Source organism: Cinclus cinclus, chromosome 28 (assembly GCF_963662255.1).
Source record: "Cinclus cinclus chromosome 28, bCinCin1.1, whole genome shotgun sequence".
Lineage (NCBI taxonomy): Eukaryota > Metazoa > Chordata > Aves > Passeriformes > Cinclidae > Cinclus > Cinclus cinclus.
The window spans coordinates 2835678-2860750 of record NC_085073.1 but is presented as its reverse complement, the minus strand read 5'-3'; the positions used below and the strand labels follow the sequence as shown (position 1 = coordinate 2860750).

Below are 25073 nucleotides of genomic sequence, written 5' to 3'. Positions count from 1 at the left end.
CCCTGGGTCCCTCTCCTATCTCCGTGAGGCTTTCTTCAATCCCAGCTCTGTGTTTGGAGAGGAAAAACAACCTGTTTATACCAGAGCACCCTGCGTGGGCAGCTGGAAATTCTGTGAGACCTCACATGTCATCAATAACTTCTGCCTGCTCATTTTCACCTGGCTGAGCTCCTGACAAAGGTGTTCCATTTGCTGTGATGTTCTGCCCCTGGAGCTCCCACAGAAGGGATTCGGCAGGTTTAGGTGCAGATCTCATGGCTCTTTCTCCCAGTGGAAAGCAGCAGCTCACAAAGGAGGCCATCGACATCCCTCTGCCCACTCAGCATTTCCTCTTCCTCATGAACCTGACTGCAGCTAAGGCCAAGAGCTGCAATCCTCACTGCTCACCTCCTTCAGCCTATTTTCCTGGGAGTTGCCCTCCCCTGGGAGCAGGCTGAGGTCGGGCAGATCTGGCAGCCAGCTGGTCTCAGGAGCTGAACCTGGGGAACCAGCTCTGAGAACCAGTCTGGGCTTTCATCAAAGCCTGGAGGAATCACAGGTTTAGGATGCTTTGCTTTGGTCCCAGGCACCAGCTCCAGTTTGGGTTTGAACCTCAGAGTGTTCCCATTCACGTTCCAGATTAGCAGCTGTGCCAAGACTTCACTTTGCTCTATTTGGTGAATTGGTGACAGGGCCTTCACAATTTGGGCTGATTTGAGCTGTGCCTGGGACGGTTTCTGCTGGTCCCTCACCTTGGCTGTGAACCACTGATGCTTCCTGTTGTGGTTTCCTGCCTCAGCTAAGACGCCTCCTCTCTGGTCTCCCTTCCTGTTCTCATCAGGGCCATTGCAGAGCTTCATGGGCACAACAAATAGGTAGAGGAGGCTCTGGCTCCCATAAATCCAGCTCCTGGCAGGCCTTTGCTGCTGAGGGCTGAGCAGGGCAGGGTGTACAGGGCAGAGCAGTTCCTGCTGAGCTCTTCCAACACAGAGATCCAGCCAAGCCCTTCCCAGCTCCAGTGATGCCAGGGGATGGCAGGAGGGCCCTGTGCTGCTGGGAGGGATGAACCAGGCTGGCATGAGCCAGACACAGAGCTGACCACCAGGGCAGGGCTGACTACCAGGGCAGGGCTGACCACATGCTCAGTCACAGCTCTGGCCACTGCCTGGGAGCAGAGGCCACAGCAGTGGGCTCAGCCCATGGGGAAGTGACTTCTCCCACCATGTCCAGAAGAGTCAAACTGGGAAGACTCAGGGCAAATACCCAGTGCGCTGCCCCAAAATCTGCCCCAAAAACTGATGTTTCTTTGCTCCTCCACATGAGTGACACATTTGCAGGAGGCGCAGATGGAGAAAATCTCTCTGATCTTTTTCGGGTCATCATTGGCACAGGAACAGCCCCAAAGTTCAGGCTCCCAGGAACAAATGAGACCCTTTGGTCATGATAATGTTTCCATTAACTACAGCAAACTGGGCTCTGTCAACACCCTCTGGGTGGATTTTCGATGATTCAAGATAGAGATACAAGCCCAGCACAGACACAAGCCCTAAAGCTCTTCGGCACCAGGGACTCTGCAGGGATTTGGTCAACGAGGGGCCCTCTCTGCCAAGGGGATCAGAGCATCAGGAACCAGCCAGAGCCAGGTATTGTGGGGAAAAATTCCACAGATTGTTTAAAAAACAATTCAAGGAAGGTTTCTTCTTGGTCCTGCTGACTGATGCTTGATGTCTGCCCAGAAGCGCTTGGGTTTCTCTCCTTTCGCTGTGCTTGGTGCAGTTCTTTATCTAAATGTTGTTTTAGACATTTCATATCCACCTCGTGTTTTAATGCATTTAAGGTTTTGGCCTTCTAGACCTCCATGGCAAAAGTCATTTATTCAGAGAGGCCAAAGAATTTCCTTTTATTGTGAACAGGGCTGGAGAGAAAATGGTAGGAAGTCAAGGCTAAAAACGTCAGGATGGATTTAAGGAACACATTTTTAATAGTGAAGGTAATCAAGCACGAGAGAAACTCGCTGTAGGATTTGTGGCATTCTCTCTTGCTTGGGGTCTTTAAATCAGGATTAAGTGGTTTCTGTATTCCTTGGCACCTATAAATCAAGATTGAGTGGATTATCTCTTGCTTGGGGTGTTTAAATCTGGATCAGATGGTTTCTCTATTCCTTGGCATCTATAAACCAAGATCAAGTGCATTCTGTTTTGCTTGGGATCTTTAGATCAAGATCAGGTGGATTTTTATTTACCCTTCCCAGCTCCAGTAAGGGCAGAATAGAGGGATGTTTGAAATGACCCCACAGAGACCCAGCAGGAGAACCTCCAGTCAGGGAAGTCTGAACCCCAACGAAACCATTTTCCAGAAAGATGTGTCAGGGACCGATTTCCCCCGGCAGGCTGTGCCCCAGCAGCGCGTGAGCGGTGAGGAAAGGCGAGGAGATGCCGGACGCCGCTGCCCACCTGCCCTTCTACTACGGCAGCATCGCGCGCGCGGAGGCCGAGGAGCACCTGAAGCTGGCGGGGATGGCGGACGGGCTGTTCCTGCTGCGGCAGTGCCTGCGCAGCCTGGGAGGCTACGTGCTGTCCATGGTGTGCGACCTGCAGTTCTACCACTACCCCATCGAGCGCCAGCTCAACGGCACCTACGCCATCCTGGGGGGCAAGGCGCACTGCGGCCCCGAGGAGCTCTGCGAGTTCTACTCCAAGGACGCCGACGGGCTCTGCTGTCCCCTGCGCAAGCCCTGCAACCGCCCCAGCGGCGTGGAGCCCCAGCCCGGAGTGTTCGACAGCATGAGGGACAACATGGTGCGGGAATACGTGCGGCAGACCTGGAAACTGGAGGTACTGGGGTGCCCCAGGGGTGGGGTGGGACCCCTTTGGCACTGTCGTGTCCCGCTTGCAGCACAGCAGAGTGGGGTTCCTCTCCCTGGACGGTACCGGCGCTGTCAGGGGTCTGAGTCCTGCTCTTTACCAGTTTCTTCTCCACACACTGGTCTAAACATCTTCCCCAGACTTTAGAGCTGTCCTTGGAACAGCTGGAGCTCACCGTACAGGACTTCCCCCAAGTGTCCTTCTCCTCTGCAGCCCATGGGATGCTCCCTGCTTTAGACCAGAGCTCTGATCCCAAAAGCCAACAACGCATCCCAAACCTCAACAAACCCATTCCAAACCCCAACAAATCCATCCCAGAACTAAACCAACTCATCCCAAGACCCAATGACTCATTCCAGAACAAAACAAACCCATCCCAAACCTCAACAAATCCATCCCAGAACTAAACAAACCCATCCCAAAACCCAACCACAAAGCTCCAGAGGCATATGAAGACATGACCCTCATGCCATGGATGTGTCCCTGGCACTGCTGGCAGCAGATTCTCCATCCCAGTCCTGGGACTGCCTCAGTCAGTCAGAGCATGGTGTTAACAATGTCAAGGTTTTGGGTGCCATACCAGTATGGGCTCATTTACTTAATAATTGGACTTGATGATCCTTGTGGGTCCCCTCCAACTCAGAATATTCTGTGATTTCTGGGAATATCTCTCCATATGTGAGGTGCTTGTGCCTCCAAACATTGTGCTGAAGATGAAATGAAACCAGACTTAGACTTTTGCCCTGTTCTTTTTCACTCCTTGAAGTGGAATTTTTGCCTCTGTGGAGGGTTTTTTTTTGCCAGCAAAGGTTTTACCCATGAGACCAAGGCAGGGGTTGCTGGATCAGGTCTGTGTGTTATTAAAATTTTAAAATAGCCACAAACAGGTTCCTGCATTTTATTGCAGACTGGAATATCTACAATATATGCATAAAACAGGACTCCAAATCATCCCACCATCAGCCATGGACTTCATTTCTTTCTGCCTGCTGCCACCGTGACTCCTCAGACACTTCCAGGGATCATTTAATTGTTTCATTGGAAGGAGCTGCCCAGGGAGCTTTGGAGCCCCTATCCCTGGAGGTATCTAAGGAAGGCCTGGATGTGGCACTCAGGGCTCTGGGCTGGTGACAAGGTGGGGATGGGTCACAGCTTGGACTAGATGACCTTGGAGGTCTTTTCCAACCTAAATCATTCTGGGATTCTTATTTTTCCCCAAGTCCTCAGAGAAACATGGCTCAGGCAGTTTCCTTATGGAGACTTGGTACAGAAGCTCTCTAAATTTGGCCTATTTGCACCAAATGTGTTTGACAGAATGAGGTAATTTGTAGGGTGAACAAGGTGTTCTGTAGGATTTCTATAGCTGAATGAGGTGTTCTGCGCCAAAATGAGGTATTTTGTAGCAGAATTCTCTCCCAGAATCGGGGATTCTGTAGGGTTTCCCCCAGAGCGGATCTGTGGCCACCTGGAGATAACACAAAGGACATCGCCACCTCCTGGCAAAGGGGCAGTAACTGTTTAACAGAGGAGTGAGCCCGGGGGAGGAATTCAGGGTCTCATCCCCGTGATTGCCAGACTGCACCGACCTTGCCAAGTCCTGGTGCCTGTGGGTGATGAGCAGCCAGGAGCGCAGGGGCACCAGAAAGGGCGTGCTCTAAAGAAAATCATGGTGTGATGGAATATCCTGAGTGGGAAGGGACCCTCAGGGATCATCAGCCCAGCCCCTGTCCCTGCCCAGACACCCCAACAATCCCACCCTGAGCATCCCTGAGAGCGGTGTCCAAACGCTCCTGGAGCTCTGGCAGCCTTGGGGCCGGGACCATTCCCTGGGGAGCCTGGGCAGTGCCCAGCACCCTCGGGGGAAAGAAGAACCTTTCCCTGAGCTCCAGCCCAAGCCCTGACACAGCTCCAGCCCTTGCTGGGCTCCTGTCCCTGTCCCAGAGCAGAGCTCAGCCCCTGCCCCTCTGCCTCCCCTCGGGAGGAGCTGCAGCCCCCGAGGAGTCTCCCCTCAGTCTCCTCTGCTCCAGCTGAACGAGCCAAGTGCCCTCAGCTGCTCCTCAGACCCTTCCCCAGCTCCGTGTTCCTCCTTTGGACACTCTCCAGCAGCTTTGGCTCCTTCTGATCTTGTGGTGCCCAAGGTGCCCCCAGCACTGGAGGTGAGGCTGCCCCAGTGCAGAGCAGAGTGGGACAATCCCTCCCTGGCCCTGGTGCCCCCCAGAACACGGTGGCCCTTAGGGCTGCCAGGACACACTGGTGACTCACATCCAGCTTGTCACCAACCAGGAACATGAGGCTTAATGACACCCCACTAGCCCAGCATTAAAATGAGTGTGATGACTTCTCTTTTCCCTCACCAAAGTCAAAGGACTTCAGCTGAATTTAAGGGATTAGGTCAGCTGAGATAAACCAGGGATTCTGCTCTGCAGCAGAACAGAATTCAGCCACTGTTGGGTCTCAATGAATTACGAGACGTTCCAAGTTTCCTGCGCCACGTGCCCCAAACGAGCTGTGCTGGAGCCATCAGCAGAGCAGCAGGATGGCAGGAGGTCTCTTTTGCTGCTCTTTCCCAGGGGGATGCCCTGGAACAGGCCATCATCAGCCAGGCTCCCCAGGTGGAGAAGCTCGTGGCCACCACAGCCCACGAGAGGATGCCCTGGTACCACGGCAATATCAGCCGGGAGGAAGCAGAGAGGAGGCTCTACTCGGGGGCACAGCCTGATGGCAAATTCCTGTGAGTATCCAAACCCCTGGAAGATGCTGGCATCCCTGGGATTTTTGCCATTTCCCACCCCCACTGCCCTGCTGTTACTGGTTTCACATGACAGAGGAGGTGTAGCTGAATGTGCTCAGAGTAGTGACAGATATTTCAAAGATGGGCTGAGCCCCAAATCTGTTCTTGTCCAGTGTCTACCCTCCTGTGAAGAGCCAATCTGGAGTTTTATTTGTTTCTCATATTTCAATATCTCTATAAAGTTTGTTTGCTGCTGTACATGATGATGAGGGATACAGGGTCCAGTGGGGAAAGATATTAAACATTGACAGGCTGGCAATGCAAGGCCCAGAAAGCACAGGAGAAAGTTTTGCTCTGCATCTCTGCTCTGGTGAGACAGCCTTAATATAATTCAATGTTCTCTTGGATGAGTTAGGGAAAGAAAGAATTAGCTGGAGAACAGTTCATGAGGACCCGGAGCAATAGCACAAGGTGGAATGATTTGAAAGTAAGAATGGGGTTAGATGGGATATTGGGCAGGAATTATTCCCTGGGAGGGTGGGCAGGGCTGGCACAGGGTGCCCAGAGCAGCCCCTGGATCCCTGGCAGTGCCCAAGGTCAGGTTGGACATTGGGGTTTGGAGCAGCCTGGGACAGTGGAAGGGGCTGGAACTGGGTGACCTTAAAGGTCTTTTCAAACTGAAACGATTTGGGGATTCTCTGGTTCTGTGAGAGGGGTGAAAACTGGAGGTGAAGGGTCCCTCCTCAGCCTCTGCAGAGGGTGTTGAGAAGGTGACAATTCCAATGAAAAGTTTTAGGTCTGCCTTAATCTTTGGAGTGGAGTTTTGGCCTCTCTGGAGGTTTTTGCCTTAATGGAGGGGGTTTTTTGCCTGAGGTAGCAGGTACTGGATTAGGCCTGTTATTTAAATTTTAAAATAGCTCCAGACAGCCTCTTGCATTTTATTTTAGACTGGAATATATATAATTTCTGCATTTTATACAGGGATGCAGGGACACCTCTCCACATGCCCACTCACCCCTGACACTGACAATCCTCGGAGTAAAACCAAGAGCTGCTTTTAAGAATTAATTAACAATTTTCTTTCCTGCCAGGCTGAGAGAAAAGAAGGAGAACCGTGCCTATGCCCTGTCCCTCGTCTATGGCAAGACTGTGTATCACTACCGGGTGGGTCACGATAAATCTGGGAAATATTCCATTCCTGAGGGCACCAAGTTCGACACGCTCTGGCAGGTACCAAGCTGGGTGTCCTCAGAAATTGAGGCACCTTCACCTTGCTTTGAAGTGTTACCAAATCCCTCAAAATCACCAGGACAAATAAACCCCTCTAACACCATCTTTTCAGTGTCAGAGAGTCAGGAATTATTTTATTCCTGGCCAGGGTTTGTGTGTGTGGCTGACAAGATTCCAGCTTCCACACAGACCCTGATCTAAAACTTATAAATATTTACATTTTCATATTATTTCTATTTCTATTTCTATTTCTATTTCTATTTCTATTTCTATTTCTATTTATATTTATATTTATATTTATATTTATATTTATAATATTTATATTTACATATTTAGACTTACTTATACAGAAAAAGAAATTAATGTTCACTGGTTGTAAATGACATCATAACACTACAGTTGTGGGTTTGATCCCCATCACTTAATTAATAATCATTACCATTGATCCTCAGGGGTCCCTCCCAACTCAGAATATTCCATGAGTCTGTGATAATTCTCTTTCAATAATGAGTATTCTATCCTCTACTGATTATTAATGTCTCTTTTTCTGCTAATTAGACCATATTTTTACTCTTTTTAGTATTTTTTTTCTCTGGCAGGGACTCTCCAATGCCTAAACTGAATCTTTTTTAGTCTCTCCTTTTTCTTCTGGTTTCTCCAAAGCCTCCTTCTGGTCCATAAATTCTGCATTCCAGATGTCCAACCTCAATCCTTCTTCCTCTCCCAGGCTTTGTTCATTGGAATACATCAGAGTTAGTTAATCAAAACTTAAAATTCCAGCATTTTTCCCAAGCTGTTCTCCTGCAAAAGTACCTCACAGCAACCTTGTTCCATGCTGGCTGAGAGTAACTGAAGAATAACACACTATTTATAATTAATACATATATTGGTTGGTGTTCATTAATTAAAACAAGTAACTTAAGAGTTAAACCATTTACTAAAATTATCCAGGGAGTGGATGCTGGAGCTTCCTCCTGGCTAGGGCTGTCTGAGGGACAGCAGCCCCATTTTGCTGAATATTCTGAATTCCCAAGGCTGTTTTCACTCGGAATTTTATTAAAAACAAAGATTTTGGGGCATTTTTATGGCAACAGAACCGTGCCAAGCTCCTGATTGCAGCTGAAGTCTGAGCCAGCCAGGAGGGGAAGGGGAAGCCTGGTGTCCCTGGGGTCTGGTGCCAGGGCTGGGCTGGCTGTCCCCAGCCTGGGTGATGTCCCCTCTGTGCTGGATCCAGTGGTGCTGCCACCAGCGACTGCCTGGGATCCACGGAACAAACCCTGGAGTTCCTCTGGGAAAGGATCTGCTTTCTCTCAGGCTTTATCCCACACTTCAGGGCCTAAACCCCTTCCTGGCTGGCACAACAATAACATTGCACTGAACATGCCCTACTCACATTGGAGATTTTGTCTTTCTTTGGGTCTTATCGAATTTCCCAAGTCCTTCCCGGCAGTGGCAGATATCCAGTGATGCAATCACACCCTGGGACATCCCTGACTGCACAAATAGAGGACAGAAACAGTCTGCTCCCTGCCTGCTATAAATCTGAGAGGAATCATTGCCCTAAGCCACAAAAGTTGCCTTCAACAATAATAATAATAAAAAAAAACCAACAAACCAAACCAAAAAAAACCCAAAAAACCAAAAAAAACCACAAAGATGATTTTCTCCTCACAATAATCTCTTTTTCTTCCCAACCCTTTCCCAGTTGGTGGAGTATTTAAAACTCAAACCAGACGGGCTGATTTTCTACCTGAGGGAAGCCTGCCCCAACCCCAACATGCCAGGTGAGCTGACACCTCTCAGTGCCACCCCTGGCCTTGGTTTGCCACCAACTGGTGCCAGTTGGAGCAATGCCAGCCCAAATTTCCCTTCCTGTGCCCAGCCCTGTTGGGGAGGGGGCAGTGAGGGCTCTGCCCCTCTGGCAAACTGGGCCAGTCTCCCTTGGTGGTGTCACTGGCCAGGTCTGGCCTGAGGTGGCCCAAAGGCAGAAGCAGGTGGGGGGAGTCAGTGGCCAAATGGATTTGGTGCCCAAGAGACGGATTTGGAGCATGACCTGCTTTTTAGGCAGCACGAAAATAAGTGTCCTGCAAGGCTGGACCCTGCTGGCTCCCTAAACACTCAAAAGCAGGGGACACTTTGGGTCCATGTGTCACAAATGTCACTGCCCTGTCCTGGGGCATAGCTCAGACAGTTCCTGCCCCAAGATGCCTTGGTGCCCCAGTGGTGGCACTTTCACTGAGAAAATTTGGGAACAGCCACATCCAGACACATTTCCACAACGTTTTAGGCTAAAACTGTGGAAACTTTCCTTTGGGGGGTGGAGGGGATATGATGGGGCCCACGGGGTCCTTCAAGGACAATGCTCTGACCCGGTTTAGGGCAAATCCCTGATAACAAACTCCTGATAACAAATCCTCTCTCCTGATTCACAGCCTCTGCAGCACCAGTTCCACCCACCCACCCCTCCGTGAGTGTAAGTTTGGGGGAGGCTCTGTTTTATTGGGACTTCAGTGGTTTTAAAATTGCTGCATTTCAAGCTTGGCTGATCAAACCCTGCTCTTCAAACCCTGCTTTTGTCTAAAGGCTCAGGAACTGCACTGGACTTTATTAAGCCCAGCTGGGATGTTGTTCCCTTTTCAGCTTGGATGGGGGTGGGGAATAGCTGGGTTCAGTCCCTGGTAGAGCTCAGAAGGGTTTCCATTCATCCTGAACTCCTTGGAACATGCGGGCCTGTCCTTGGGGACTCTCCTTGGCTGCCCTGCTCGCCAGGCAGGAGCTAGGGGGCTGTGCTGGGATTCTGGGAATGTTCAGCCCTGCTGCTCCCGCCAGCCCCTGGCCAGGGCTTTGTGCCCCTGCTCAGTCCCTGAGTGCTGAAACCAGAGGGTTTGGGGATCCCAGGGGGGCTGAGTGAGGTCTGGGGGCTCAACCATCACCTCAGGGTGCTTTCACATCCATAGTGGCCTCCAGGGTGCTGAGCACTGCCCAGGCTCCCCAGGGAATGGTCCCGGCCCCAAGGCTGCCAGAGCTCCAGGAGCGTTTGGACACCGCTCTCAGGGATGCTCAGGGTGGGATTGTTGGGGTGTCTGGGCAGGGACAGGGGCTGCACTGATGATCCCTGAGGGTCCCTTCCAGCTCAGGATATTCTGGGATTCTGTGACTCTGGCATTCCAAGCTGTGCCACCCTGTTGCTCTCTGCTCTGGGGACAGTGGCTGTGCAGTGTCCCTGTGCTCCCAAGGCCACTCTTCCTGTGCTGCCTCCAGGCTTCCTTGCCCTTCCTGGCTCACTGCAAACTGTGAGTCCTGGCTGGGATGGGGACAGCAGAGGGGACAGAGCCCTCACCCTGCACAGGGCTGGGAGAAGGGTGCTGTGCTCAGGGTCCCTGGCCCTGGATCCCTGCTGTGCCCTGCCCTGGAACAGCAATGTTGGCTCCAGACCACTCCGGTCTCAGCCCAGCTCAAGGCCTTTCAGAGGGGTCACCAGCTGGGGCTGTGTTGGGGTGCAGTTTCCCTGTCCCTTTCCCCTCCATTTCAAACTGAAGCAATTTCTCCTTTATCCACTTTCTCCTCATTTCTTTTCCAGAGAAACCTGGGCCCCCTCAATGCAGATGGATACACCCCAGACCCTGTAGGTAAGCATCTCCAGAGCCCTCTCCTCCTCACAGGGGACAGGACTGAGGATGTCCCAGGAGCCCAGGGGTTCCTTGGAGCCCTGCTATGAAGTCCCTTTCTTACAAAAGCACCCAGAAGTACCCCAGGCATTTCAGGGTCCTACACCCACACCGGGTTCCCAGGAAACCGAGCCCTGCCTCATTCCTTGCCTAACCCAGGAAATGAAATGCTGTCCTATTCCCATTTTCCACTAAATACTCAGTGTATTCAGCTGAATTTCAGAGGGGTAAATCCCTGTCCAGGGCTGGCAGGGCAGATGTGTGGGGTGGGAATGTCAGACCCCTGCAGGGTATATGGGGTGGGAATGCTCAGATCCCTGCAGGGTATATGGGGTGGGAATGTCAGATCCCTGCAGGGTATATGGGGTGGGAATGTCAGATCCCTGCAGGGTATATGGGGTGGGAATGCTCAGATCCCTGCAGGGTATGTGGGGTGGGAATGTCAGACCCCTCTCCCCATCCCACCTCCTTCAGCAACCAGGACTGAGAGGGGGCCTGGGATGTGAAACGAAGGGAGATGCCCAGGAGGGATGAGAAATACTGGAGGTGAAGGTGAATTGGCCAAAAGAGCCTTCCCAATCCATGAGTGACAGTGGGATGGGGAAGAGCAGGTTTCTAACCAAGGGTTCCTTTTGGGAAGGGGCAGGAAAATCCCGGCTGCTGCCCATGGACACCAGCGTCTACGAGAGCCCCTACAGTGACCCCGAGGAACTGAAAGACAAGAAGTTGTTCCTGAAGAGGGACCACCTGATGATTGATGAGGTGGAACTGGGGGCCGGAAACTTTGGCTGCGTCAAGAAGGGAGTTTACAAAATGAGGAAGTGAGTGAGGGTGCTGGGGAAGGGGAGGGAGAGGGTCCTGGGCTGGACTCAAGGTGTCCCCAGCTGTCCTGTTGATCACCAGATGGGCCCCAAAGTGACAATGGAGTGGATAAGAAATGATCTGGAAGGTCAGGGATGATGGATGTGATGGGTGAGGCACTAGCCCTGGAAGCGTTCAGAAAATGAGATTTTGTGGTGGGGTTTAGTGGGGATGGTGGTGTTTGGTCAGGGTTGGATTTGATGATCTTGCAGGTATTTTCCAATCTCAACAACCCATTATGATATGATATATGATATGATATGATATGATATGATATGATATATGATATGATATATGATATTATATATGATATTATATATGATATGATGCTGTAATTCCATGGATTTTCACTGACAGCTGCATTGCCCAGAGTGTGTAAGCTGCACCACACACCCAGACACACAGCTGCCACTTCCAAAGGGACTTGCTGGGCTCAGAGGAACAACTCCACATTCCTGAGGCCACCTCTGTCCACGTCAGACCAAAGCAGACATTGAAGGCTTGTGCCACCCTTGGCTCTGTTGCTGGCTGTCTGTGATGGTCTTTACCTACTTGTGCCTCAGTTTCCTCCTGGGAAAATGGCACTGATGACCCAGATTTCAGTGTGGGAGGGAAGGTGTCTCCAGATCAGGGATGGCAACTTCTGGCCTGCACCCAAAAGTATGAGGTGATCTTTTCTGTCCATCCTGGGACACCAGAATGGTGCAGAGTTCTGCCAGAACAGGCTGTTGAGAGGTCAAACAGTGTCTCATGAGAAGGGATTTCCATTCCTGGCTGTGACCCCTGATTCCAGCTGTGCTCAGCTTGTCCCATGGCTGTTCCTCTGTGCAGGAAGCAGATTGACGTGGCCATCAAGGTGCTGAAGAGCAACAATGAGAAGACAGTGAAGGATGAGATGATGAAGGAAGCACAGATCATGCACCAGCTGGACAACCCCTACATTGTCCGCATGATTGGGGTGTGTGAGGCCGAGTCATTGATGCTCGTGATGGAGATGGCTTCTGGAGGGCCCCTCAACAGGTTCTTGGCTTCCAAGAAGTGAGTGTTGCATAAAATGTGGCTGATTTTCAGTGTTTCTTCTCGAAATCTCCTTCAAAATCCCACCCTTGTAGGTGCAGGAAAGCTGAAAAAAGCAGAAAGAAATCTTTGATGTGAGGCTTCTGGAACAGAGATCTCCCTGCTCATTCTCCCTTGCAGCTGGAAAAATCAGAGGGGACCAGAGCAGGTCCTTTATTACTGAGTTCTCCTTTCACCTTCCCCAGGGACGAGATTACAACAAGCAACATCGTGGAGCTGATGCACCAGGTGTCCATGGGAATGAAGTACCTGGAGGAAAAGAACTTTGTCCACAGGGACCTGGCAGCCAGGAATGTCCTGCTGGTCAACCAGCACTACGCCAAGATCAGTGACTTTGGGCTCTCCAAGGCTCTGGGGGCTGATGACAGCTACTACAAGGTGGGTGTGGGCACAGCGAAGGGTCTGGAGCAGGAGCTCTCCTGGCTGGGAGGATGACATCCCCAGTGATTTGAGCATCTGGGCTGCTCCTGGACCCCTCTGCACAACATCAGGCTCTGCCTCACTGCCGTGACATTAAAAGGGGCTTTGCAGAGGTCTGGTGACAAGGAGGATGCAGAGACAGCTGGGGGATGCAGGGCAGGGAGAGGAGATAGAGAGAAGAGAAGGTGATGAAGAGTGAGTCAGGCTGATCTTCCCAGCAGCGTTCAACTAAAGGAGAGACCCCACCTGGAATTCTGTGTCCAGCTCTGGGGCCCCAGATAGATGAGGACTTCTTGGAATGAGTCCAGACAAGGCCACTAAACTGGGCACAGGGCTGGAGCCCCTCTGCTCTGGAGCCAGGCTGGGAGAGCTGGGGGTCCTCACCTGGAGAAGAGAAGGTTCCAGGGAGACCAGAGAACTCCTTGCAGGGCCTGAAGGGGCTCCAGGAGAGCTGGAGAGGGACTGGGGACAAGGGATGGAGGGACAGGACACAGGGAATGGCTTCCCACTGCCAGAGGGCAGGGCTGGATGGGATATTGGGAATTAGGAATTGTTCCCTGGGAGGGTGGGCAGGCCCTGGCACAGGGTGCCCAGAGCAGCTGTGGCTGCCCCTGGATCCCTGGCAGTGTCCAAGGCCAGGTTGGACATTGGGGCTTGGAGCAGCCTGGGACAGTGGAAGGTGTCCCTGCCATGGCACGGGGTGGCACTGGATGGGCTTTAAGATCCCTCCAGCCCAAACCATTCTGGGATTCCATGGTTTAACTGAGCCCTGGGGGCAGGAGGAGGTGGCACTGTGGGCATTCAGCACCTGCACAACAGGACAACAGGGCCTGAACTGGGCTTTGGAGCTCTCATTTGAGGTGATTTTTTCATCAGTGTGAGATCTGACACCAATACTGGGTAGAATTGAGGTGCAGCTCCCAGCACTCCGTGTTTCAGACTGGAAATGTCCCTCCTTGCTCTGCTGCAGGCCAGGACAGCAGGGAAGTGGCCCTTGAAGTGGTACGCCCCAGAGTGCATCCTCTACCACAAGTTCTCCAGCAAGAGCGATGTGTGGAGCTATGGTGTGACCATGTGGGAGGCCTTCAGCTTTGGGCAGAAACCCTACAAGGTGAGGTAGAAATCCTACAAGGTGAGGCAAGGCCCTACAAGGTGAGACAGAACCTCACCTTTTTTGATCCTTCTTCTTTTTGATCCTTCTGCTGACTTGAGAGATAAAAACATCATTTCTCATCCACTGCTGGGCCCATGCTTGGGTGGGGTGGGACCTGGAGGGTGGGCAGGGTGTGTGGGATGGGGTCTGGAAGATGGGTGGGGTGGGATGGGATGGGATGGGATGGGATGGGATGGGATGGGATGGGATGGGATGGGATGGGATGGGATGGGATGGGATGGGGACAGTGATTCTACAGGGTGTAGGGGTGTGGGACCAAAGCTCCACCACAGGCCCAGCTCTAACCCATCTCCTGTAACCCTGCTGCCAGCTCTGAGCACATTAATCCCTTTCCTGCTTGCTCCCATCCCAGAAAATGAAGGGCCCCGAGGTGATCAGCTTCATAGAGCAGGGCAAGCGCATGGACTGTCCCCAGGAGTGCCCAGCAGAGATGTACGCCCTGATGCAGCAGTGCTGGACATACAGGTGAGCATTTCACCACGGTGTCAGCTCCACCAAGGTCACCAAATCCCAAAGTGGGATTGGAACTTTGGGTTGGAAAGGACCTTAAAGCCCATCCAGTCCAACCCCTGCTATGGGCAGAGACACAGGGACACCTTCACCACACTGTTTGCATGATGACAACACAAAGCAAATGTTATCTCCTGCCTTTGTTTGTGATGGTCCCCCAGCCCAAGATGAATTTGTCACTATCAGACCCCCCCATTTGCCTGTGCCAATCCTGGAAGTTCCCCAAGGCTCAGTGTTTTTGACCCTCTCCATCCCAGAAAAGTCTCAGCTGCCCCCTGATCCCTTGCACAGCCAGGCTGCTGCTCTCCCCTAGGGACTCTGTGCATCCTCTCATTGCATCAGGCCAGTTCCGTCCTCTCTGATGACTTTATTTGTTCCTCTCTGCCCTTGCAGATGGGAAGAACGTCCAGGATTTGTGGCTGTGGAAAACATCATCCGCTCCTACTACTACTGCATCGCTGCCAAGCCTGAAAATGGGCCAGACACAGGGGACAAGGCCAAAGCAGCTCTTCCTTGAGACTCCTTCTCCGCTCCTCCACCTGCCTTGTATGGACCTGGAAAGGCTCTTTGTGAAGTTTTGCTTTAATCTCTCAAATGCTCCTCAGCAGCTGTGGAATTGAGGGTGTGGGGGACATTGGTGTCCCCACAGAAGGGACACCCAGCTGTGCCTCCCAGCTCCTCCAGCCTGACCCAACCCAGGAGAACAGACTGTCAGAGCTCCTTCCCACCCAATTCCAAAGCTGTCCCAGGATCCCAGAGCTTTGTGCCTCCCAGGCTCACTGAGGATGAACTGTGTTGGCTCCAGAGAATCTGGATGTTCCCAGATGCCTTAACAAACAAGGCTTTCCAGGAACCCACCAAGTGCATGTTTCTGGTGGGGTTTGCACGGGGTGGGACACAGCACAGAGAGCCACTGAATCCTTATCCCCTTGGATTAGGGCAAGAAGCAGCTGGTTTGCAACTGGGATGGGGAGGAGGAGTGGGGCAGAGCTGGTCCCACTGGTTTGTCCCCCTGCACCCCTGGCTAGCACAGAGCAGGTGTCACCCAGCCCACCAAGGTGGCTCCCAAAAATTTCCAGGACCATTCCTTTAGCTCCTGGGTCTCACCTGGCCCTTCTGTGGTGTTGAGTTGTTGTTTTTCAAGCTTAAAAATTTAAAAATGCTATAAATAAACTATTCCATGTTCTCAACATCGCATGGCTCAGATCATTGAACTTTGAGAAATGCTGGCAAAACCCATCAGGGTAAGAGAACCCTTCAATGCTGCATTTTTGGTGTTAGAAAATTGCTTTATTCTCAGCTCTGGGTGTGGATGGGGCTGACAAAATTGCAGCCTCCACGCAGCCCCCGATCCAAAGCTTCCTCACCTTTTAATACATTTTTAGCAAACAAAGCAGTGAATGTTCATTGCAGCATATCAAGGTTAGCTCAACAAACTTTACAGTTTTAGTCATTTTTCCAGGCTGTGTTCCCACAAAAGGAGCTTTGCTAGATGCTAAAAGTAATTTAAGAATTACACATTGTCTGTAATTAATATATTGGTTAAAATTAACTAACCAAAGCTTATTTTAAAAGTTTTATCATTTCCAACAGGCTGACCAGAAAATAAATGCAATTTCCCTCTGTTAAGCCAGGATTTCCCTCCTTGATGCTCCTCTTGCCCAACCCGGCAATCTTTGGGCTGGTTTTGCTGCACAGCTGGAAGGTTTTCTGCACATTTTCTTGCAAAAAAAATGGCTCAGCTGGGTCTGCTGTGGATCCCACCTGCCCCCAGTGCAGGGGATGGCCCATGGTGGGGGATGTTCAGAGAACAGAGAGGCTGTGAAGGCTGGGGCAGGAGGAAGCAGGAGGTGGGAGCCCTACACTGCAGAGAACACAAGAATTTATCTCTCACCATCTGCTGGTAGTTAAAGCCACAGAGCAGCTCCCCCCCAGCAGCTTGTCCTGGGGGAAAACAAACAGCCAGGGCACAGGGCACAGCCAAAGCCTCGCTGAGAGTGGGATTTGGGCTGAAAACAAACTTCTGGAGAGTACTCAAGTAATTCACCTTATCAACACCTGAATTAACCTTTCTCCCAGCAGTCACTTGAGCCAGGTTTAATGAAAAACCAATCCAAAGTTTCTTTGCTTAGACAGAAGCTTCCAGAGACATCAACTCTTCATGTGGCATTTTCTCTCTCGACCCCATCAACGTGTCCTGAATGTTAAAACTCTGGATATTTTATCACTGCCAGCAGAGAGGAAAACAGGTATCCAGGAGAACCTGCCGTGTTCCTGTTTGTTCAGTCACTTTGTGCGGAGACAGGAAAAAATTCTCCTCTCTGTCATGTTTTCCTCCCAGAGAAAGAAGATCTTGAGCTGGAAAAGAGAAGGCTCATGTGTTTTCTACTTGAAAGCCACTGCCAAAACATTTTGTTTAGACTTTGTTTTCAAAACAAATCCATTTTCTGGTTTGAAATGGTTTCTTGCAATAACTTTTCAGTTAACTGGACACTGCTGGTTTTTTTTTTTCAAACAGGGAAGGAAAGCACCAGAGAAGTATTCCCAGAGAAACTTCTGCTTTAGCTGGAGACAGTTTTGAGTGTGTATATACAGACAGGGCATAAATCCCTTGGGATTATGCTAGAGGACCAAGAGAAAGGGTTTATCCTGCCTGGGCTGGGGATGATTTGGGTTGGAAGTTGTCTGTTCCAAGAGCATTGGAAAATATCAGGAATTGCTGGAAGGGGAAAAGAGAATGAGACAAGCAGGACCTGAAGTCACAAGGCTCCTGTGAACCTTTGTATTTCCTGCTTTTGGGATGTGCAGGGTCTGTCAGTCACCCATGAGGGGAACTTTCTTGGAATTGAGGCCCTGATCATCCCCACTCTGCCATTCCAGAGGACCTCAGTCCCCTCAGTGGGAACACCTCCAGGTCAGCAGGCCCTCCAGCCTCTCCTCTCTCCCATCCACAGCAGGGCTTTATCCAGCCCTGCCTCTGTCCCCTCTCCCTGCTGCAGGTGGAACACCCTGCTGGACCTCCAGCCCCTTCCCTGTCCGATCCCAGGGATCTGCCTTGGATAAGAGCAGTCATTGATAAAGGCAGCATTTGGAGAGCATAGACTCAGAGCTCTGTGGCAGCTGCTCATCTTCCAGAAACTTCCCCAAATCTTCTCTTTCCTTCCTTCCCTCCTCCCTGCACTCATCCACCTCCCCCTGTTTTACCCAAATCTTTCAGGCTCTTTGGAATTTTCCACTCTCCGTGTTGTGAGGGAAGGGATGAACTTCACCTTCTGAGCATGCACAGCAATACTGTGACAGTGCTGGTACTCATCTGATCATCACTGTGACACCTCATCAGATCCTCCAGCCTGGTCTAGCTCATCCTGACCTATCTTATCACCAGCACACCTATCTTATCACCAGGACCCCTATCCTATCACCAGGACATGCCTGATTATCAGCTGCACACAACACAAGAACAATTTGAGGTTTTAATCAACAGCAGAAACCCTTGAAAAAAAGAGAGGTGCTGGTACTGATCTTTATGGGATTGATGATGCTGTTGGAGAGTAGGAAATCCTCACTCATCTCTTCCAACTGCCATAGTTCCCCATGTGGGGACAGGAGCACACTGTGGGGTGGGGACAGTGCTGGCAGGTCCTGCAGTGAGCCAGGAGGTACAGAGAGCAGCAATGGTACCCATGTCACAAAGAGAGGTAGCTCTTGTCCCTAGAGAACAGGGACAGCAGAGGCAGTGACAGTGGTCACAGCAGCTGATTCTCTGGGCTGCTTCTTGTGGCCATCACCAATGAGCTTTGGCCACTGGGAGATGTGCCCAGGGGACAGTGCCTGGTGTCACCCCAGCCTCCTCAAGGCCTCTGCTCTGCTGAGGTGGCACTTTTGTGGCCTTGTTCTTACAGCCTGGAGGATTTGTGGGTACCCAGGAATTTGGCTCTTAATATGAGGTCCCCTTGGATCCCATCATCCTTCTCTCCTCCACTTCTGGGCTCTCCCCTCTGTGGCCTCCAACTCTCCCCTCTGTGATCTCCAACTCTTCCCTCTGTGACCTCCAACTCTCCCCTCTGTGATCTCCAACTCTTCCCTCTGTGATCTCCAACTCTCCCCTCTGTGACCTCCAACTCTCCCCTCTGTGACCTCCAACTCTCCCTCCTGTGACCCCCCAGCCTGGGCTTGTGGCTCTGGGCCAAGGTGAGGGATCTTCAAAATGAGCAGAAAAATAATTGTGTGTCAACAGGTTAGAAAACGCCTCCAGTAAACACATTTTGCTATTAAATCAATTAATTATTTTAGTCTACACAGTCATTGCTGAAGGAACTGCTTCTGTTTGCTGCCCTGGCTCCTCCATCAGTTGGGAAATGCTGTGGCCGCAGCTCCAGAAAGGCCAGGGCTGTGTGGGCAGGGGGTGCAGCTGGAAGGGTTTGGGAGCCCATCCAAGGACCTGGCCAGTCCTTGCTTTGTTTCCACCGAAAGCTCTGATGGAATAAAAAACTTTCCCCCAGAACTCTTTGCTTGGGCCTCATCAGGGTTCTCAGGTGGAAAATTCCCATCCAACCCAAGTCATTTATTCTCAGGGTCAGGGAGTAGGTGCAGAACATGGTCCTGGCAGGGCAGTGACACATCCTGCATCCTTTGGTGTGATGGCAACAAGGGTATGGTGGAGAAGCTCCTTCCCCAGATCTACAAAATCCACATGCCACGTCATCCTGGGCAGGATTTTGGCCACATGCCAGTGAATTTTGGGAAATACACTGGAATGAAAACTAGTCAAAGACCTAAAAGGAATAAAAAATCCTGTCCCGGTGAGAAGCATCAGAGGTGAGGGTTGATATGTCCTTATCTTCTCCCAGGAAATAAGGGATGGGATGAGAGTGAACAGCCTCAAGGTGCTCCAGGGGAGGTTTAGATTGGATATTGGGTGGAATTTCTTCATGGAAAGGGTGGTCAGGCACTGGAAGGAGCTGCCTGGGACAGTGGTGGAGTCACCATCACTGGAAGTGCTCCAAAAACCTTTGAGTGTGGCACTTGGGGACACGGATTAGTGGTGACCACGGTGCTGTTGGGTTGATGGTTGGACTTGATGATCTTAAAGTTATTTTCCAAACTTAATTACATTATGCTTTGTGGAATTCTGTGATCCTCTGATTTATCCTGCTGCCTTTCTTGCTCCCAGAGCTGTGACTCCAGAAATACACAGTTAATCCTTTGGGAATTGCCCTTATTTTTCACAGCAATACCTCAGTGTAAAATAAATATTCATTAATTTGCAGGTTTTAGAACATTTTTCTCTACTACAGCAAATCTCACAGGAAATGATGATTTTATTTGCTATTAAGAAGCACCTATGCAAGAGACACCTTCAGGAAGGAACCCAAGGTGTCTGTGGTAAAAATATAAGGGAATCACAAAAATCAGGGACTCACAGAAATAAAGGAATCACAAAAATATCCTATCTTGCTCCAGCTTTTTAAATTGAAAATTTAATTGGTAGATAATCACCAATTTAAAAAGCAAAATAAAAATACTGAATGGAAAAAAAAGTGGTTGCAATGATTAATAAAAGATAAAGCATCTCCAACCAGTGGAAAAGGGGAAAGTGTTTCCTTTTATGTGTTTTTTGCTTCAATAAAGAAGAGAAAAAAGTACAGAAGTGTTTGATGTACCAAAACTGGGTTGAAAACAGACACAGGAAGGTAGATATCAAATCCTGCCAGCAGATCCCCAAATTCAGCACCCATTTTCCCAAATATGAAGCAGCAAAGACTTAGCAAAGAGGAAAAAATATTGTAGAGAAGGTTGAGAGCTGCTATTTAGGGCAGTCTGTTTAACACCCCAGAGCTGTGCTGGCACAGTCAGAAAAATCACAACTGAACTGACACTGGGAGGAGCTGCAAAGACACAGAAAAGGTGGGGAAGGGGCAGAGCAGCTGCTAAGTAAGAGCAGAAATAATGACACGGGCTCAGGTACTGAAAGTGGAACAAAAGGAGGAATTTTTGGTGTAGAATATAAAAATCGACCCACGGACAAAGCAGGGAATTGAGCAAAGGGCAGTGGAGCCTCAGCACAGGGAATATTTCAGAGGATATTCCAAGTATAAATGACAGGAACCAGGTTTTAAAGGAGGTATTGAATTTTACTTTGTCATGTTTAATTCTGATTTTTCTGTCAAATCATCTGGTTTATCTCTGGTATTTTAACTTTAAAAAATTAACCAAAAAATCTCTCGTCTAGGTTTTCTTATATGCTTTTCTAAATCAAGGATTTGATTGTAGCTTCCCCTGATCAAGAATTCTTGTTCTTTTTGTTAGGATTTAGGGATTTTGGACCTTTTTTTCTCTGGCAGTAGAACACAAAAAGGCCATTCCTCTGAAATGGGTCACATTAGCCTCCACATCCAACCTGTTTTGCCCTCAGGGATCAGAGCCCATGAGAGGATGGAGAAATCCAGCTGGACAGGATGGAAATGGCAGCTCACCCTGCTGGAGAAGGGCACTCCTTCCACAGTTGTCCCTTTGTCCCTGGGACCAAGATGGAACAAGATGCCTGAACACAGCCCCAGGCTCAGGAAAACCAAAGTAAGGGAAAATCAGATTCATAGGCAGAGTTAAATGAAGAGGGGATGAAGTGATGGGAATTTGTGCAGGTCATTCTTCCCAGTAAGTCAATGGAAGGAGGGTGTCAATATTCCCTTTGAGCAGCTTCCAAAGGACAATGTCACTTAGGGCAGATTTAATCCTCGTTTCCCATCTGGTATTTTTGGGCTGGAGCCTTCAGAGTGGGGAATGACATCCCTGGGGTGCCTGGGAATTGTCAGGTGTGTCCTGGTGTGTGTAGGAAAGGTTTTGTGTGTCTGAAATCACCCAGGGCTGTGTCCTGCACATGGGGACAGAGCTGGGCCTCTGCTGGCACTGGGCTTGCACAAGTTGCTATTGTGGAATCGTGGGATGGTTTGGGCTGGAAGGAACCTTAAAATTCATCCCGTCCACCCCTGCCATGGCAGGGACACCTTCCACTGTTCCAGGCTGCTCCAAGCCCCAGTGTCCAACCTTGGACACTTTCAGGGATCCAGGGGCAGCCACAGCTGCTCTGGCCACCCTCACATTGTTTGTGCCCCTTCCTGCAGCACCTTCATTCCTGTATCCCCAAATCCACACCATCCCTTCTGCTGGGGAATGGCCAAGGGGACTCTCTGGGAATCCTGTGGGTAGGAATAACTCAGTGAAAACCCCTCTGCTCCCAAAGCTGCTGCAGCCAGGGAGCCACGGGACTCTCGTGCTGCCCCATTCCCTGTCCAGGGGTGGAAGGGAATCATCCTCCAGTGAGTAACCGAGGAGTAAAGTGCTGGCATGGCCCAGCCCCGGGGTGACACTGCAGATGTCTCAGTGGTTTAAACCCAGGAGCTGCTGCCAGCCCTCAAACAATGGCTCAGGCCTGACAGAAGGGACCAGGGAGCTTTCCAGCCCCTCAGGCCAGCTATTCCCTAGGGATGAGTCCTGCCAAAACCCTGAGCCATTCATTGCCAGCAAATCCATCCCAATTCCATCCTGATTCCAACCCCCTCCAAGAGCCCAGGCGTGCGAACCCAGCTCAGTGCTGGACCATCCCTGCAGCCCAAACCCAAATCTCCTTTCCCAGCTGTGTGAATGTTGAAGGTCTCTCTCCAGTTCTGTCTGAATTTCCTTTTCTCCTACGGCAGCAGCTTGCAGAGCTTTTTCCTACGGAATGGGTTTTGCTTCATTTAGGATAAAATGTTACTAAAGCCCTGCAGGAATTGGCAGGATGGGCTGAGGAGCTGCAGACAGGCTCTATTCTTCTGGGCAGCTGGGGTGGGTGAACACTCAGGCCAGCTCTGCTCTGAAAATGCTGTCGTGGCACTTCCTACACTCTCCCAGCACACAAATAATGCCTTAACTCGGTGAAATGTTAAAATAAAGGTAAAAAATTAAACCCCCGGGCTGAGCTGGACTCAAGGTGGTGGCAGAGCAGTGATTTGGTTTTTTGGGCAAGAAGGTGAAGAAGCACAGAGGGAGGAAAGTCCCTGATGCTGAGAGCAGGGGAGGAGCTGTGGTGGCTCCTGTGGGCTCTGGCTGAGCTGAGGATTTGAAGATGAGGTTCAGAAGCAACATCTCCACTGGAAAGGTGAGACCTGACCTTGAGAAGGAGCAGCTCTGAGGAGGCTCAGCCCTGCCTTGAGTTAGGAGAGCAAACAGAGCAGGACCACACGATTTGAACGGCAAAAATCCCCTGGGGGAGATGGGAGATATTTCTGCAGAAAAAATCTGGTGGTGCCACAACTTTGTGGAGCTGCTTTGAAATTCTCAGCTCCTGGCAATGATTTTGTCAACAGAAACCAGAAAAAGGGGTTTGGGTTTGGAGAATTTTTCTTTGCAACATTTGGGGAGTCTCTTCAAACAATACATCTGGAAAGTAAAGAGTATTTGGGGGCTTTTTTGGCTGTGATGTTTTGATTGTCCAAGCTGGAAACCACTGGGGAGAGGGAGAACAACTGAGGGTGGTTCCCCAAGTGATGTTATGAAATTCAGTTTGAATTGAAAATTGAGGGTTGCTGTGGAAAATTCTCCTCGGTGAAAATTCACATTTCTGTGGAAAACCTGTTTTGAACAAAATATTTCAAACAGGGCTTTTTTCATAACAGACTGCCCAGGGATGAAGTTACTTGATCCCTGAAAATATGAAATGCAGGAAATCTCCTTTTACAGCTGGATGTGATGGGCTCATCCCCGTTCCCTGCACTTCCTTAAAATCACTGTATTTCCTTAAAAATGCTTTTTATTCCTCTTTTCATAACAATCCATTTTAAATGTTGAATTTCAACTTCAGTTTTTGGAGCTAACAAGGATCGTTGTGCCACAATCTAATTCCTCCACAGATAAAAACTATTTCTTGCCAAATTGGCATTTTCTGAAGGAAAATTTCTATATTGCCAGACATAGAAAAACTAAACAAAAAAACCCCAAAAACAAACAAACAAAACCCCCCTAAAAGCAACAAAAAAACCCACCAAACCACTCTTAAAACAGGACATTATATTGTATTGTATTACATTACCAATAGAAAGATGAGAGGATGTGTTTCTTCCCCTCAAGATAAAAATCTAAAATGTATCAGAACCTTACAAAAGTCTGTTTCTCTCCATCCACTAGAAGGGCAATCTTACAGAATCTTTCCATATGGAGAAACCCTTCAAGAGCAGATATCTGGAGTTCAGTGCAACCAGGAGCCTCCCAGTTCCCACTTTTGGAAGCAGTAAGAGAGAAGAGTTTTCTTTAGAGCCCAGCCCGGATTTCCAGGGAAGAAAGATTCTCTCCCTTGCTCAGACTCATCCTGTCAGAACCACTGTAAAATAAAATAGAATAAAGTAAAATTACAAGAAATCAGCTGACACGCACTGCTGTGAAGGAAATGAATCTCTGCAGAGATTTGGATCAGGTACTGGGCAGGAATTGTTCCCTGGGAGGGTGGTGAGGCCCTGGCACAGGGTGCCCAGAGCAGCTGTGGCTGTCCCTGGATCCCTGGCAGTGTCCAAGGCCAGGTTGGACACTGGGGTTGGAGCAGCCTGGGACAGTGGAAGGTGTCCCTGCCATGGCAGGGGTGGCACTGGATGGGCCTTAAGATCCCTCCCAACCCAAACTGTTCCGTCATTCATGATCAGTCCAGTGAGGCTGATCATTATTTCATGGCAGATTTTTCCTTGCTGCTCCTGCCTTGGCAGCACCAGGATGTTCTCAGAGCTTTTCCGTCCTGCGGGAATGAAGGGATGGAAGAGTTGCCAGAGGTGTAAAACCTGTGCACACCTGGGGACAAGAAACTGGCTCTGCTGAGGACTGGGTGCAGTGATGAGAAGGAAGAATCACCTCTGGACTTTGCTGCCCCTTTCCCTCTTTGTGTCCCTGCCAGGACCCTCTTTCACCAAACAGGACCTGGGCTGCACCCAAAGTGTGCTGGAAAAGAAAAAAATCAAATATTTCATACTTGGGTTTGACTTGTCCCAGTTGCAGAGGGAGTTTTTATTCACAGAACCGTGGAATGGTTTGGGTTGGGAGGGAATTTAAGGATTATCCCATTCCACCCCTGCCACGGGCAGGGACACCTTCCACTGTCCCAGGCTGCTCCAAGCCCTGTCCAGCCTGGTCTTGGACACTTCCAGGACCCAGGGGCAGCCGCAGCTGCTCTGGACCAGAAGCAGATCCAGCACCAGCCACAAACTGTGCAGGAAGCTCAGGGAGAGCTGCTGTGACCCTCTGAGCTGAGGAACTCAGAGGGGGAATTTAATTGCTTGGAATCAATTCATTAAGTGGGGCTCTCATTAGCACAGATTTTGCTGTGTCCCAATGGTTGATTTGTCAATAATGAAACATCTCAAAACCCCAGCCTTGAATGTCTCTGTTTGTTTGTGCTGCCAACCTTGTTGAAATTGAGATTTAAACTGAGTTTTGCCTTTACGGCTGCATCCATCAATCTCATCTTCCTCCTCTTCCTCTCTGTGTCCCGTCCCCCTGCCACCCTCAGGGTGCTGCTGTCACCTCTCTGGGGCTCC

The 25073-nt window shown here is 50.2% G+C and overlaps 1 protein-coding gene across 1 annotated transcript; it reads left to right on the top strand.

Moving 5' to 3' along the window:
- The first annotated feature begins 2411 nt into the window (after nucleotides 1-2411).
- On the top strand, nucleotides 2412-15031 carry LOC134054332 (tyrosine-protein kinase ZAP-70). Its single transcript, XM_062510009.1, has 12 exons — nucleotides 2412-2813; nucleotides 5414-5574; nucleotides 6666-6804; nucleotides 8510-8588; nucleotides 9237-9277; nucleotides 10385-10433; nucleotides 11113-11293; nucleotides 12165-12371; nucleotides 12596-12788; nucleotides 13801-13941; nucleotides 14357-14469; nucleotides 14908-15031. The coding sequence occupies exons 1-12, from the start codon at nucleotides 2412-2414 to the stop codon at nucleotides 15029-15031; spliced, it is 1830 nt and encodes a 609-aa protein (XP_062365993.1).
- The last annotated feature ends 10042 nt before the right edge of the window (nucleotides 15032-25073 follow it).

Excerpts from the sequence above, each read along its gene's own strand:
- LOC134054332 (XM_062510009.1), top strand. The coding sequence starts at position 2,412 with ATGCCGGACGCCGCTGCCCACCTGCCCTTCTACTACGGCAGCATCGCG. Across the intron at positions 5,575-6,665 it reads CAGCCTGATGGCAAATTCCT|GCTGAGAGAAAAGAAGGAGA; the intron begins GTGAGTATCCAA and ends CTTTCCTGCCAG. Across the intron at positions 14,470-14,907 it reads CAGCAGTGCTGGACATACAG|ATGGGAAGAACGTCCAGGAT; the intron begins GTGAGCATTTCA and ends CTGCCCTTGCAG.